Source organism: Emys orbicularis, chromosome 4, assembly GCF_028017835.1.
Source record: "Emys orbicularis isolate rEmyOrb1 chromosome 4, rEmyOrb1.hap1, whole genome shotgun sequence".
NCBI classification, from domain to species: Eukaryota; Metazoa; Chordata; order Testudines; family Emydidae; genus Emys; species Emys orbicularis.
Window position 1 is genome coordinate 156,413,343 of NC_088686.1, and position 15,537 is coordinate 156,428,879.

The following is a 15,537-nucleotide window of genomic DNA, read 5'->3' on the forward strand; positions in this document are numbered from 1 at the left end:
ATGTTGGGTTGGCCATATTTACCATAGTTAATAGAAAGTCTCTCTTGAGTTGCTGGAACAGTCCCCAAGGGATGCAGCTAAACCGTAGTCCCAGAAGGAAGATTTTCTACCATTAAAGAGGAAATAAAAGGATTAAATAAAAGAAAAATAGAGACATTGATTGAAATGTGTAGAGATAAAAATCATCAATAACAGCATTTCTGGCCCAAACTCTCTGCAGTCACCTCAGCCTAGGACCCCCTCTGCTCTCCCTCCCCATGTCCTTTCTCAACTGCTGGCCTGAGACCGTGGCTGGATGGGGAAGTGGCTCCCTCTAGTGTCCCCAGGGCAACACGCTTCTCTCTTCCCATCCCTTCTGGTTATTGCTATCTCTGTCCCTGATATTTTAGTGTCACTCTCTTTTCCGTGTCTTTCCCCAGGGGCCACCCCTCATGATCATCTGCACCAAATAGCCCCTGCCATCGCACTGCCCAGTAATCCTCTTTCCCTGGAGCCTCACCACAATGCCCCCTCCCGAAAAACAGAATCATTGGCAAATCCCCATATGTCCCTTGGCCCCATTCTCCTGGGTGGTTAATAAATACCCTGGACAGCACTTAGTGCCTTGTGGACACCTTGACTCCCTGCAGTGAATGAGCCCCTGCCTGAACCCAGAGAGGGCACCCCAGCTCTCACCCTGGGCTCCTGCAGCACCAGCGCAGAGCTGTCCCTACAGAGTAAATGAGAGACCCTGGGGGGTTAGGACTCAGTCCTCCCCACCCTGAGCCTTGCTCCCCTTTATCCCAGTCTCTTCTACTCTGGGGGTCTCCCCTGGTCAGTAGCATGCGTGTTACTGGGGCTGTGTGACCCAGGGACTTCTTGGTGCCAACTGGCAGAGGACACAGGGGTGCATTAGGATTTCCGGGATCCCCTGGGCCTGGTATCTACATACTAGTTCACCAAAGCGTGTCATGCCAGGCCTCTACTGAAAGCCTGTGTCACGCTGGTCATCTTAATCATTGTACAGATAACATGTAAGGAGTTATGTATATAGACTGAAAATTATGTTCTTAAGGTCTGTGACTTGGGACCGGTGAGAAAAGGTGAAAAACAGGTTTCTTTCAGACAAGAGATGTTTATCAGTCTATCTACATGTACGCTGAGTATTGTATGGTTCACAATGGGCACCATTTACAGTCTGAGCAAAATGTTAATCAAGTGCTCACAGAGTGTCCTGGACAGGAAAAAACAAGCAGCGGGAGTTGTCCTACAAGTGCACACAATGGAGTTTTGGACGATAACTGTAGATAAAGAGACAAACTCTGCATCTTCCCACTGAGGAGACAAGAGGACTGTGTGCTTGTCTCATGAATAGAAGATCACAGCCACACCTGACTGGAAGGATTTGGGGCTTTTGCTCTTATGACAGGACAATGTCCTATTAATCAAGTTTAGGCTCGAGTGTGCATGTCATGATTTTATTTTATATGTAACCCTTTGTTTCTAATATTTCTACTTGTTATCATTTGAATCCCTGTGTTAAATAAACATACTTGCTTTCTGTGTGAACAAGTGTGAGTGCGGTGTATTAAATGGAGCTGTGTCGTGTGGTGTAACTGGTAAGATGCAGTTTGGGAACACCGGGTCTAGTAATTCTGCATGTCTGGTGGGTCAGGGGCTGGACACTCCAGGGAGATGCTCGAGGGTTGGTGGGTGCGTATCACTAACCTATACCGAGAGAGCAAGACCTGCAGATGCCTAGAGGGGAGTGACCCCCTGGCACACACTGACTAGGCTTCCTCACGCGAAGGGCAGGTGCTGGCAAAGTGTCTCACAGCCCTGGAAAAAGGCTAATGTAGTGCCCATCTTTAAAAAAGGGAAGAAGGAGGATCCGGGGAACTACAGGCCAGTCAGCCTCACCTCAGTCCCTGGAAAAATCATGGAGCAGGTCCTCAAGGAATCAATTATGAAACACTTAGAGGAGAGGAAAGTGATCAGGAACAGTCAGCATGGATTCACCAAGGGGAAGTCGTGCCTGACTAACCTAATTGCCTTCTATGATGAGATAACTGGCTCTGTGGATGAGGGGAAAGCAGTGGATGTGTTATTCCTTGACTTTAGCAAAGCTTTTGATACAGTCTCCCACAGTATTCTTGCCGCCAAGTTAAAGAAGTATGGGCTGGATGAATGGACTGTAAGGTGGATAGAAAGCTGGCTAGATCATCGGGCTCAACTGGTAGTGATCAATGGCTCCATGTCTAGTTGGCAGCCGGTTTCAAGCGGAGTGCCCCAAGGGTCGGTCCTGGAGCCGGTTTTGTTTAATATCTTTATTAATGATCTGGAGGATGGTGTGGACTGCACTCTCAGCAAGTTTGCAGATGACACTAAACTAGGAGGCGTGGTAGATACACTAGAGGGTAGGGATCGGATACAGAGGGACCTAGACAAATTAGAGGATTGGGCCAAAAAAAACCTGATGAGGTTCAACAAGGATAAGTGCAGAGTCCTGCACTTAGGACGGAAGAATCCCATGCACTGCTACAGACTAGGGACCGAATGGCTAGGTAGCAGTTCTGCAGAAAAGGACCTAGGGGTCACAGTGGACGAGAAGCTGGATATGAGTCAACAGTGTGCTCTTGTTGCCAAGAAGGCTAACGGCATTTTGGGCTGTATAAGTAGAGGCATTGCCAGCAGATCGAGGAACGTGATCGTTCCCCTTTATTCGACATTGGTGAGGCCTCATCTGGAATACTGTGTCCAATTTTGGGCCCCACACTACAAGAAGGATGTGGAAAAATTGGAAAGAGTCCAGCGGAGGGCAACAAAAATGATTAGGGGTCTGGAGCACATGACTTATGAGGAGAGGCTGAGGGAACTGGGATTGTTTAGTCTCCAGAAGAGAAGAATGAGGGGGGATTTGATAGCAGCCTTCAACTACCTGAAGGGGGGTTCCAAAGAGGATGGAGCTCGGCTGTTCTCAGTGGTGGCAGATGACAGAACAAGGAGCAATGGTCTCAAGTTGCAGTGGGGGAGGTCCAGGTTGGATATTAGGAAACACTATTTCACTAGGAGGGTGGTGAAGCACTGGAATGCGTTACCTAAGGAGGTGGTGGAGTCTCCTTCCTTGGAGGTTTTTAAGGCCCGGCTTGACAAAGCCCTGGCTGGGATGATTTAGTTGGGAATTGGTCCTGCTTTGAGCAGGGGGTTGGACTAGATGACCTCCTGAGGTCCCTTCCAACCCTGATATTCTATGATTCTATGATTCTATGATCCCTGGGAGGCATCACAGGGGAAGGGAATGGGACTGACCCAACCCCCCTGGTATCTTGCCTCCTCCAGCGGCTGCAATGTCCCCCCACCCTGGAGCAGGTAGCAATCCAGTCCTTTCATGGATGCTTGTTCGCCGGTTGCCCCCTTTGTCCTGTCAGCCGAGAACGGCTCCGCCTGAGGGGGACGGGGCAGCAGCTCCCCCGGGGCAGGGAATCAGAGGGGGCTGAGGCTGCAGAGCAAACAGTCCTATCCCGAGAGCTCGCTGCCCAGGGCAGAGGGGCCAGCTGGGGCTGATGGGGGAGTGGCAGCTGCCAGGGCCAGGGGCCTGGGAAAGGCCTGAGAAGTGCCCCCCCCCCATGAAAACCCCTTCACTAAATTCCCTCACGGACCCTGAGCTGCTCCTTCCCCCTGTACATTTCCCCCTCTCCTTCCCAACCTCCTCTTGGCTCCCCCACATCTGCTGCCTTCTGAACTCTCTTCTCCCCTCTGATCCCTCCCAATTTCCCCCATCCCACAGGGCCCTTCCCCTCGACTCCCTGACTCCTGCCCCCTGCCCCTTCCCTTCCCCACAACCTTCTCTCAAATCTGCGTCTCTCCACCCTCTGGAATTCCCCCTTCCCTACCCATGTAAACTGTGTCCTCCCCCTCCCTGGCCCTCGCCTAAATCCCCCCTCCTGTTCTTTACCCCTCCCCCTGAACTCCCTGCCCCTTTGTCCCCCCGTTCCCCGTTGTGTCGTTGTGTCGGTTTAACTGTCACCTCATGCCGAGCTCCGCCCCCCTCAGGGCACCTAGGCCCTCATTAGCCTCAAGGGATGGGGGCTCATTTGCATAGAGGAGGCTAGAGCGGCCAATCAGGGACCAGCCTGGGGGAGCTATAAAGGGCTCCCCAGGGTCCAGTGGATGCAGACCCCTGGGCAGGACCGCGCCTGTGCTGGGAGCCATGGCTGCAGTCTCAGGGGAGGGGTCTGTGACCCACCCCAGAGCAGGCAGGGCCCCAGGTGGTGGCAGGGGGAGGCTGCCCCACACAGATGCTGGGGTCTCAGGGGCAGCATGAGGCTGTGGTGTCCAAAGCCAGACGTATGGGGAGGGCAGGACCCAGGGGCTCCAGGGATGGGAGCTGGCAGCGACCAGAATAGTCAGACTGGTAGCCAACTGGTAAAACAGGTAGCCACTCGGTCCGTGTCCTGGAAAGGAAAAGGACCGTGGAGGGAGTGGCAACTCCAGAACAATTGTGATGCTGTTTGGAGTGGGGGGAAGGAGGGCAGCAGGGGAGTCTGTTTAGACTTAAAGCCTAGAAGGTAGGATGTCCCACCACCAGCAGCAGCATCTGAAGTCCGTGCTTCCTTTCCAGCATTGGCTAACACCTAAGGACACCTGGCACGGACCCCTATAAAATGAAATGGCTCAGTATTGACAAATGTAGCTATCAGAGAACTGTTCCACTTGCAAGAGGAAACAGGGGAGTTGAGTTGTTTAACTTGTGATCGCCTGATAATGGAGAGCACACTGTCCTAGGTTGCTGCCTACTAAACTGAATCTAAGAGCTTGTCTATGCAGGTTGTGTATATCTTTAACTATATTGGTCTGAAACCAGACCAGTTATATAGGTACAACCCACATCACAAATGCAGTCTGTGTAGTCGTGGCACCAGTGCTGGGAGAGAGCTCTTCCAGCACTGTAAACCCCCCTCCCCCCAAGGGGCATAGCTCCCAGCGCTGGTGCACTATCTACATGGCCACTTTAGAGCACTGAAACATACATCGCTCAGAGGGGTGTTTTTTCACACCCCTGAGCGAGAAAGTTTCAGCACTGTAAAGTGGCCGTGTAGACAAGGCCTTACTCTGTCCATTCCCTTTGAAGCATCTGACAGTGATCACTGTCGACAGACAGGATACTGAGCTAGATGGAGCATTGGTCTGACCCAATCTGGCCATTCTGAAGTTCTTAAATTTGCACTGGAGTCCCTGAAAAAAAACCAGTTCTGAAGCCTACAGTGCCCTTTTACAGAGTCACATTTCAGAGTATACATGATTTTAAAGTACACCTCTACTCCAATATAACGCGACCCGATAGAACACGAATTCGGATAGAACGCGGTAAAGCCGTGCTCCGGGGGGGCGGGGCTGCGCACTCTGGTGGATCAAAGCAAGTTCGATATAATGCGGTTTCACCTATAACGCGGTAAGATTTTTTGGCTCCCGAGGACAGCGTTATATCGGGGTAGAGGTGTAAGTCTCAAACATAAGAGATGGAAACAATCTATTAGATCCAGTTACTCTAAAAGATCTCTCTGTGTGTGTGTATTTATAATGAGCCCTTCAACCTGGCACCTGGACCTGGTCATATCCAGCTCTCCCTCCTACCCACCTGGATTATTGGTGCGGGGATGCTGGATTATCCCCTACACTATGTTCTGCAGAGCAGGCTGGTATCTCTGTGGTGTACCCTATGAGCCTCTTTGGGGTTGCTGCCCCCTAGCTGGGGCACTTTTATTGTCAATAAAGGTCTCAGTCTCATTCATGAGGAGAATCATTTTGATGGTTTGTTTCTTCCTTTGTGCAATTGACTAGAATGCTAGTCTCCACGGGGCTGCTTTCCGAGCACATTAATTTCAGTTTCAGAAACCTCCTCTGGCAGCAGACACCTCATCACTCTCTTGATTCTAATGGGGAATGGAAGGTAGAAACGATTCTTCATTCCAGGGGGCTAATTCTAATCAAGATCCGTCAGGTAAATCCTGAAACTCTCTCTCCTATTTTACCAGATTGATTTAATTAAGAGATTATAAGGCCAGAAGGGACCACTGTGATCATCTAGTCTGACTTGTATAGCACAGGCCAGATATGGGCAAATTTACTGCCCCTCTGCGCCACATACAACAATCTTCAGAAGTTCGAGAGCCGGGGCATGCCTGCCAGGGCTCGGGGCGTCAGCCCTGCGGCGGGGTGGTGGGATTAGGGGCTTCTGCCATCCAGGGACAGGGGGTCTCAGGGCTTCATTCCCGTGGGGCGCACCTGCCAGGGCTCGGGGCTGCAGCCCCACTCCCACTGAAGCCCCAAACCCCATGACTTACCCATGTGACTCCCTCTGGGCTGAAACCCTGAGACCCCCCTCCCCATTAAGCAGAAGCCCTTGGCCCCGCCACTCTGTGGCAGAAGCCCCGAGCTCCCCCAAACAGTCTGGTACGCATAGAATGGGGTGGGCAATGGGGGCTCCGAAAGCTGCACTTTAACTGTAAAAGAGCCGCAGGCGGCTCACGAGCCATGGTTTGGCCACCCCGGCACAGGCCATATAATTTCCCTGAAATAATTCCTGTTTGAATTAGATAATAGCTTTTAGAAAAACACATCCAATCATGATTTTAAAGTAATAATAATAATAATCAAGAGTTTCCCTGAATAAGGACAGAGTACAAACTGAGAAAGGAGCGCAGAATTTGTCCCCTTGTGATAAATCTACATAACCCAGTGCAGTACGTTTTTAATCTAGAAAAAGGACCTTTTGCAATATTCAGAAATGCAACCGCTGATAATGGACCATGGACAACACCGATCTGCACTTAATGGACTTTCCTGTGAACGTTCAAACTAGAATGTGGGTAACGGCTTCTGCTATGACTAAGCAAACCATGCATGGAGATGTGACTTACCCATGTGACTCCAAACACCATCTTGTTACCTGTAATTTTCCACGGTGAGAATAATGGGTTTCCCTTCACTTGGCAGAAGCTATAAAAGACCTGGGAAACATCTTCATTTTGCCTCTTTCCTGCTCAAACCTCTGGCCTATGGACTTTTACTAATGGGAGCATTCTAACACAGGGACCGAGGCAACCAAGACTTGACTTAAGCCAGCAGTTTATTCCATCACTTCTACAAGCCTGAACTAAGAACTTGCAATTATTATATGTATTTGATTCCTTTAATCAGTTTTAACTCTCGTCTTTCTTTCTTTCTTTCTTTCTTTCTTTCAATAAAACTTTGATTTTAGATACCAAAGGATTGGAAACACCATGATTTTTGTGTAAGATCTGGGTTGTATATTGACCTAGGTATGTGGCTGGTCCTTTGGGATCAGAAGAACCTGTTATTTGATGAGACAGGTTTTAAAGGCTCACTCATCTTTAAATCCAGTATTTTGGGGGGTGATACAAAGACTGGAATGCTTGGTATATCCTATGGGAGAAAAACCACCAGCACTTTGGGGTGTATTTGCCCTGTTTCTGAGGAGTGTGATGTGAATTTGGTATCCTCAGTTGTGACCCACAAAGGCACGGTTACACCACACTGGGGGGGCTTGAATGGGCATCATCATCACGTCAGTTGCTGTGATGCCCCCAGCAGCCATGGTCATGGGAACCACATCACAAAGCTTCCCTGGGCTTTTCACCCGGTACCAAGGGAGGAGACTAGATGGGCACAGCAGTGGAGTTAGGCAGGGCCTTGAAGGGGAGGAGGTATCTGACTTTACTGCATGAGATACAGGGAGGCCAGTGCAGTGATGTAAAGAAGTGAGAGACGTGACCAGAGCAGCAGGGGAGTTTAGCAAGTTTAATGTTTGGAACCTAAGACTGTAACTCAGTGTGTGTGTATGTTTACCTGCTTTAACCTTATAAATAGCCCTCTTGTTTCCTCCGCCTGCCACCACCTGGGGCCCTTCCTGCTGTGAAGCTGGGCATGGACCCTTCCCCACCCTGCAGCCATGGCTCCCAGCACAGGCACAGCCCTGCCCAGGGGTCTGCATCCACTGGACCCTGGGGAGCTCTTTATGTTCTCCATCACTGCCCCTCCCCACCACCACTCAACCCTGCTCCTTGCCTTGGTCATCTCTCCCCTACACTCCTGTGGCTGCCTCCTCGCTGGCCTTGCTGCCTCTCCCCTCCCTCTCCCTCAGCCCAGCCAAAGCATAACTGCTAAACCACAGCCTGGGTGAGGGGGGATGTGAGCGGACTATAGGGCAACATGAAGGTCTGTGTGGGGAGGTCTGGGACAGAGGAGTGGAAGCAGGAGGGGATGAAGGCAGCAGGACCTGACTGTCATGAAACGTATTCTCCTTTGTCTCCTGTTGGCCCAGGGCGGACGGGAGGGTAAATTCCTCAGGCCTGTGAAGTGCTTTGAGCTCCTCAGAAGGGAGGTGCTCTAGGAAGGCAGGGCATTCTGGGTCAGGGACCGAGGCTGCATCCAGGCCCTTCTCCGCACCCTCCTTCATCAGGACAATCCTGCTGGCTCCTTAAGAGATCCCCTTAGCTTTAGTTTGTACGGTGTGATTGGTTGGCCCCACAGACAATCAATTCCAAACCTTGCAGGGAATTACCAAGGCCTCGTTGGGCAGAACCCCATTGATTTTGGTAAACAAAACAAACAATGAGAAAAAAGGCAAAACCTGATTTCCACTGGTGGAAGTGAGAGGAAAATGAGGCCCACAGAGTAGCCCAACGCCTGGAACCCTCCTGCTGCTGCCTACACATAACACATACAGCAGCTTGATGTGCTCACCCCCTGGCTGAGTGCACAACAGAGCATACCACCTTCGAGTTAGCCTGTTGCCATGTGTGACGGCTCCTGGCGTGACTCTCAAGGGACTGAACTGGAGAACTGCTGAGCTTCGACAGCTTGAGGTAAAGCTCCATGGCTGGGGGCTGTAACAACTCAGATCCTTTTGCAGAAAGGGACATGTAAGTGACAGCACACACTCGCCAGTCGATTACACGGGAAAGAAACAGGGAATGGTACAAACTTCATCAATGGCAGTAGTAACTTGATCCTGCCCCAGCTTTATTGAAGATTAAATCAACATGTTAATAGGATTTAATGTTAATAATAATAATTAGTCCTGCCTTGACTGCAGGGAACTGGACTAGATGGCCTCTCAAGGTCACTGCCCATCCTATGATTCTATGATCATCATCCAACCACTAAAGAATCATTCATTGTCTGGTATATCACTTTTCTCAGGGCGTGTTTCGCCTCCTTGTTCCTCAGGCTGTAGATCAGGGGGTTCAGCATAGGGATCACAAGGGTGTAGAACACGGACACCACTTTGTCCTGATCTGATGAGTTGCCGGATGTGGGCCGTAAATACATAAAGAACAGAGCCCCATACAATATGCTGACAGCCGTCAAGTGGGAGGCGCAGGTGGAGAAGGCTTTGTGCCTGCCTTCGGTAGACCGGATCCTCAAGATGTTGAGGATAATATAAATGTAGGAGATGAGGATGATCAGGACAGTACTCAATGCAGTTACAGCAGCAAAGACAAAATGCACTCTGCTATCCATGTGAGTTCTGGAACAGGAGAGCTTCTGGAGTGGGGGGATGTCACAAAAGAAGTGATCAATGATGTTGGGACCACAGAAGGACAGGCTGAACAAAGAGCCTGTGTGCACAACGGCATTGACACAGGCGTAGAAGTATGATGCAGCTACCAACTGGACACAGACTTTCCTTGACATGATAATCGTATACAGCAGCAGTTTGCATATAGCTATGAATCGATCATATGCCATCACGGCCAGAAGCAAAGCCTCAACATTTGCACAGAGAGAGAGAAAGAAAAATTGCATGGCGCACCCAGCAAAGGAAACGGCTTTATACTCTGCTAAGAAGTTCACCAAAGCCCGGGGGGCAATGGCACTGGCCTCCCTGTATCTCATGCAGTAAAGTCAGATACCTCCTCCCCTTCAAGGCCCTGCCTAACTCCACTGCTGTGCCCATCTAGTCTCCTCCCTTGGTACCGGGTGAAAAGCCCAGGGAAGCTTTGTGATGTGGTTCCCATGACCATGGCTGCTGGGGGCATCACAGCAACTGACGTGATGATGATGCCCATTCAAGCCCCCCCAGTGTGGTGTAACCGTGCCTTTGTGGGTCACAACTGAGGATACCAAATTCACATCACACTCCTCAGAAACAGGGCAAATACACCCCAAAGTGCTGGTGGTTTTTCTCCCATAGGATATACCAAGCATTCCAGTCTTTGTATCACCCCCCAAAATACTGGATTTAAAGATGAGTGAGCCTTTAAAACCTGTCTCATCAAATAACAGGTTCTTCTGATCCCACATTGGGAAGTGCTGGTCAGACAACATCCAAGCACATGTTTCCCTTAGAAGCCAGATGGGTCCCCATTTGCATGTTCTTCCATTTCAAGTTGCCAATAAAATCTGAAACATAGAAGAGATCTTTACTTTCATTGTATTATGAGTGCGAATCCACCCTGAACCCGAAAGACTTCCAGTCAGGGATACACTTGGAAATGTTCATTACAATATTTTTTTCATTACTTTTTTTCCCTGAGAAAATAAGGTTTGTAGATTGATCGTGTGAGAATCCAATGTTAGGAACTTTACAACAAGTTTCCATGAGCAATTGAATGGGTGTTCAAGGAGTCAGGATTAAGGGGCATGTCAAAGATGAGCAAAAGCCTGAGACTGGAGTAACAAGAGGGGCTATACATCAGAATTCGGGGAACTTGTAGAGACACTAGACCAGACAGGACTGGGATAGCTCAGGGTGCTGCATGTCAAGCCTCAGCTAAAACATGCTGAGAGTCGGGCCCTAGAAGAGAGGGTGTGTCAGAATTAACTTGCGTTAGTAGAAGCGGTGGTGGAATGTCCAGTATTGCAAGAATAAGGGGTTGTGGGTTGAGACGGAAGGTTATTGACAAAAGTGTGTCACAGACCAGGTCAATTGCTCTTGTATTCCTCCTTGGTTGCTCAAGGGCACTCGCTCTCAGCTCCTCGGCCATCACCTCTCTTGGGAAGAGACCCACATCACTCTCCTTCCTGACGAGTGGTTTTCCTGCTGCACAATTCCCTGTCTGCGCAGTGGTATTCCTAGCAAGCCAGACTACCTTAAAGGCCAGTGTCTCTCCTTGGCTTTCTCGCCAAAGGTTATGATTGGCATGATTGCCAGCAGCTTTAAGTTACCACACAACCTTTTCTAGGCAAAGACGTTTATTTTTAAGGTGAAAGCTTTGCACAGAAAACATATTCAAAACAATAAAAGAACCTGTCCACTGGCTGATAAGCTTGCCAGAGATCACCCAGCTGCAGCAAGGGCGCCCGGGGAAGTCAACCCCTCAAAATTCCATACAGAGTCATGTGACCACCATCCCATCTAATATTTCTCTTTAGAACCTATGGGGCAGAGCTGTCACATCTCCCTTCTTACACTTGTTACCCCAAATAATTGGATTTAAACCTGAGATCTGGTCCTCCCACCAGGAAGTGTGTATGATGTTCCTTTGGACCCCACCCCCCCTTTCAGGGATTAGCTGTGCCAGCAATTGGTTGAGGGTCAAGTATTATAAGCAACAGTTATTTGCTTCAAAGGGCGAACTAAGGTAGGGCTGCCTCACTGTAAAGCAACTCTCAACTATACACTACTTTTAACAGCAGAGGGGGCAGGCGAGGGAGGGTCTCCAAACCGCCCCCATAGCCAAATTCCTTCCTTGCCATTATGTTGTGATGACTGGGCCTGCAAATTTGCTCTAATTGTGATCTCTACTGTAAAAAGTATATGAAACATTATAAAATAATACTAGAATAACAAAACTTGTTGGCAAAATAGGTCAAGCAGTTTTCAATAATAAATATTATAAACAGGTGCAAAAGAACTAGACAGAGAGACTAAATTAGGTCCATAACTCAAGGAATATGTTGAAATCATGCTTGGTAAAAACAGAAGATGTGGAACCAGAAATTAATAGACCAAAATTGGTATATTAGATATTAGGCCGAATTGGTGGCCAAAATAATGAGCGGATGGGCTATTCCACCCAACATTTCTTTTCTGGGTCCTGAGAGAAAGAGACGTTGGGGGGAACCTGGGGGTATATGAGGAGAGGGGCAGTCTAGAGGAAGCACACAGGAAGAGGACCCTGGAGAGTGGGAAGCCTGGGAACTGGGCATTGTAGCTGCCCCTCAGGTGAGCAGCCGTGCACAGGGAGCCTGACTGGTTTCCATTCAAAGTACTGAGATAAGTAACATGGTTCCGTGCAATGTTTTATTCCATTTCGGATGGAGATCTATTCCACTGGAAACTTTGTGACCTGCTCTATTCATGAACCTCTTGTTTCATTTACTTGTACACGTCTCAGCTATTATCTCATGAGCTCCAGGCTTGACCCTGCTCTCGCTTTCACCAGTGAGAACCACGTGTCTCTCCCCTGACGCCCAGGGAGTTGCGCTGGTGAGAGCAAGGTCAGAATCCGCTCTCAATCTTCATACAATTCCTTCAAGTCCCTCCATAAAACCCACCTCTCTCGCAAAGACTTCAGTAAACTGTCAATTGATAATGACAGGCAGGGTGTGAGCTGTTCCTACAGCATTTGCTATGACTGATTGACTTACTGCAGCTATGAACCATGCTCAGAGAGACAAGGTGGGTGAGGCAATATCCTTTATTGGACCAAGTTCTGTAGGTAAGAGAGTCAAACATCTGAGCCACACTGAGCTCTTTCTCAGGCCTGGGAAAGGTACTCTGAGAGTCATAGTTAAATGCCAGGTGGAACAGATTGCTTGGCGTAAATAGCTAGGACATATTGTAATGGACCCCCATTCAAGTACCTTTCCCAGACCTGAAGAAGAGCTCTGTTTGGCTTGAAAATTTGTATCTCTCACCAACAGAAGTTGGTCCAAAGGAAGATAGTAAACCATTCACATTTTCTCTCTAATATCCTGGGGTCAACATGGCCAGAACTACACTGCATACAGCCCTGCTCTGAGACAGTTTGTATTAAAACATCCTGTTGTTGTTTCTCGCCGCTTCCTTCCGGCTAACTCATGGATTCATAGATTTCATGGCCAGAAGGGAACACTGTGATCATCCGGTCTGACCTCCTGTATAACGCAGGCCAGAGAACTTCCCCTGCTCTCCAACTTCTGCATGTGAATAAAGTGACAGATTAAGTCCATGCTTTTTTGCTCCAAAGTAACTCAAAAGTGGTTGAAGTTTAAAATAAAATGTTTGCCAGGTGTTTGTTGTGCTCAGTTGCAAATGACATCTTGTAGATGTAAGGCCAGGTGATATTCTGGGTCAGTAAATTTAGTCTGCATATTTATTCCTCTGTAATCTTAAACTCATGGAGCAGAATATGCTGGAACACAAAGTTGCACTGGACTGACCAAACATGCATACTAATGAAGACATCCTGTGTTGACTTTATCCAGTGCGTTAGTGTGATGAATTCTTACGTACGTAGAGGACTTTAAGGCTTGTGACATCACACGGTGCTTATGTAATGAAAATACGTTATCCAAACAACATGAGTTGTGTCTTTTGTTCTCAGCACAAGTATTGTTATTAAAGGAACTCATATGGGCAAAGATGAGTCCCCAATAACCATGTGTAGTAAAAATATCCCAAACATACACATTGCTGCCCTGGCAGCTTCTAAAACACAGAACACTGTGAGCACCACTAGAGAGCTTACAGACTGTTTAAAGGAATATCACCTTATTGCCGGTATACTACAGTCAGAGGATGACATGATGGCTTACCTACCATTTATCATCAAGCTGTTTTTTTTATTAGTATTATTTTAGCACAGCCAGCAATGTGCGTGAGGCTTCAAAAATCAGATCCCTGCCTCAAAGAGCGTACAATCTAAATATCACACAAGATTCAGTACAACAGAGCAACAAACAGGAAGACGAGAACATAAGGTTTAGTTGTAATGTTTTCAAAACTAACTAGTGATGTGGGTTGTCGCCGTTGTGGATGCCCAAGTTGAGATACCTTAAAAAGGCTGTTGAGAGGGGGTGAAAATCAGGTTCCTTTGAGGTGTCTCAAAGTGGGAGGCCAGAAACTGACTCATGGAAAATCACTTCTGACATGTCAGTGTGCTAGAGTACACTTCTGTAGCTACCTTAGCCTCTCATGCAAAACCATTTTAATCTACTTTTATGGCCCCTCTGTGTTGAAGCATCTCACAGCTTTTAATGGATTTATTCTCACAGCACCTCCATGAGGTAGGAAAATCATAGAAACAAAGGACTGGATGGAACTTCGAGAGGTCATCCAGTCCAGTCCCCTGCACTCATGGCAGCACCATCTAGAACATCCCTGACAGGTGTTCGTCTAACCTGGTCTTAAAAATCTCCAATGATGGAGATTCCATGACCTCCCTAGGCAATTTATTCCAGTGCCTAACCTCCCTGACAGGTAGGAAGTTTTTCCTAATCTCCAACCTAAACTGCCCTTGCTGCATTTTAAGCCCATTGCATCTTGTCCTATCCTCAGAGGTTAAGGAGAATAATTTTTCTCCCTCCTCCTTGTAACTGCCGTTTAGGTACTTGAAAAATGTTATCATGTCTCCTCTCAGTCTTCTCTTTTCCTGACTAAACAAACCCAGTTCTTTCAATCTTCCCTCAGAGGTCATGTTTTCTAGACCTTTAATCATTTTTGTTGCTCTTCTCTGGATTTTTTTTCCAATTTGTCCACATCTTTCCTGAAAAGTGGTGCCCAGAACTGGACACAATTCTCCAGTTGAGGCCTAATCAGCGCGGAGTAGAGCAGAAGAATTACTTCTCGTCTCTTGCTTACAACGCCCCTGCTCTTACCTCCATATTACAAGTGAAAACTGAGGGAAAAGGAGACTAAAGCCAGGATTTTTAAAGGTATTTAGGCAGCTAAATCCCATTCATTTCAATGGGAGTTAGGAACTGAAATCCCTTTAAAAAATCTGTCCGTAATTGATTTGCTTAAAGTCACAAAGGAAGTCTGCAGTGGAGGAGGAGTTTAAATTCAGACCCCTTAAGTCTTAGGCGAGTGCAATAACCTCTGGACCATCCTTCCTTTCTCATGTGTGTGTATAATGACGTGTTTCTGTCTACCTGTCCCCACACATAACCATCTCTCTATCTATCCCCATATACAAACATCTGTCTGTCTAGTGTCTAGCTATTTGTCCCCGAACATAACCATCTGTCTGACTATCTATCTATAAAAAACATCTCTCCGTGTACAGCTCCCTTTATTTAATTGTACTGTGATTTTAGGTGGGAGCTGTGGGAACTAAGCTAATAGCAGTGGCAAACAAAAACAATTACAGTATCCGAGTATCTCCTCTTTATATCATCTGCTGAACTAACCAATATAGTTCAAAGGTAGTGGAACAAGCAGGGGGAGATGCCTATATTGCAGAAATCACATATCAGTGCATAAAGGAGAAGCTGTACCACTGTTACTGGACACTGTTTTTCAAGGGAAATGGCGCCTTTCTTCATTATCTGGCTCAAGTTCCATTTCCGTATTGTTTTCTCCTGTAAGTCACATGATGACAGAAATTT

General features: G+C 47.9%; 1 protein-coding gene and 1 pseudogene across 1 annotated transcript; both read right to left on the reverse strand.

The window, feature by feature from the left end:
- Positions 1 to 15,537, reverse strand: part of LOC135877972 (up-regulator of cell proliferation-like) — a 778,396-nt pseudogene that overhangs the window by 394,153 nt on the left and 368,706 nt on the right.
- On the reverse strand, positions 9,154 to 9,753 carry LOC135877107 (olfactory receptor 5G25-like). The gene has a single exon (XM_065402455.1). The coding sequence runs from the start codon at positions 9,751 to 9,753 to the stop codon at positions 9,154 to 9,156; it is 600 nt and encodes a 199-aa protein (XP_065258527.1).

What these genes read in the sequence shown, in the direction of transcription:
- LOC135877107 (XM_065402455.1), bottom strand. Translation starts at nt 9,753, where the DNA reads ATGGCATATGATCGATTCATAGCTATATGCAAACTGCTGCTGTATACG.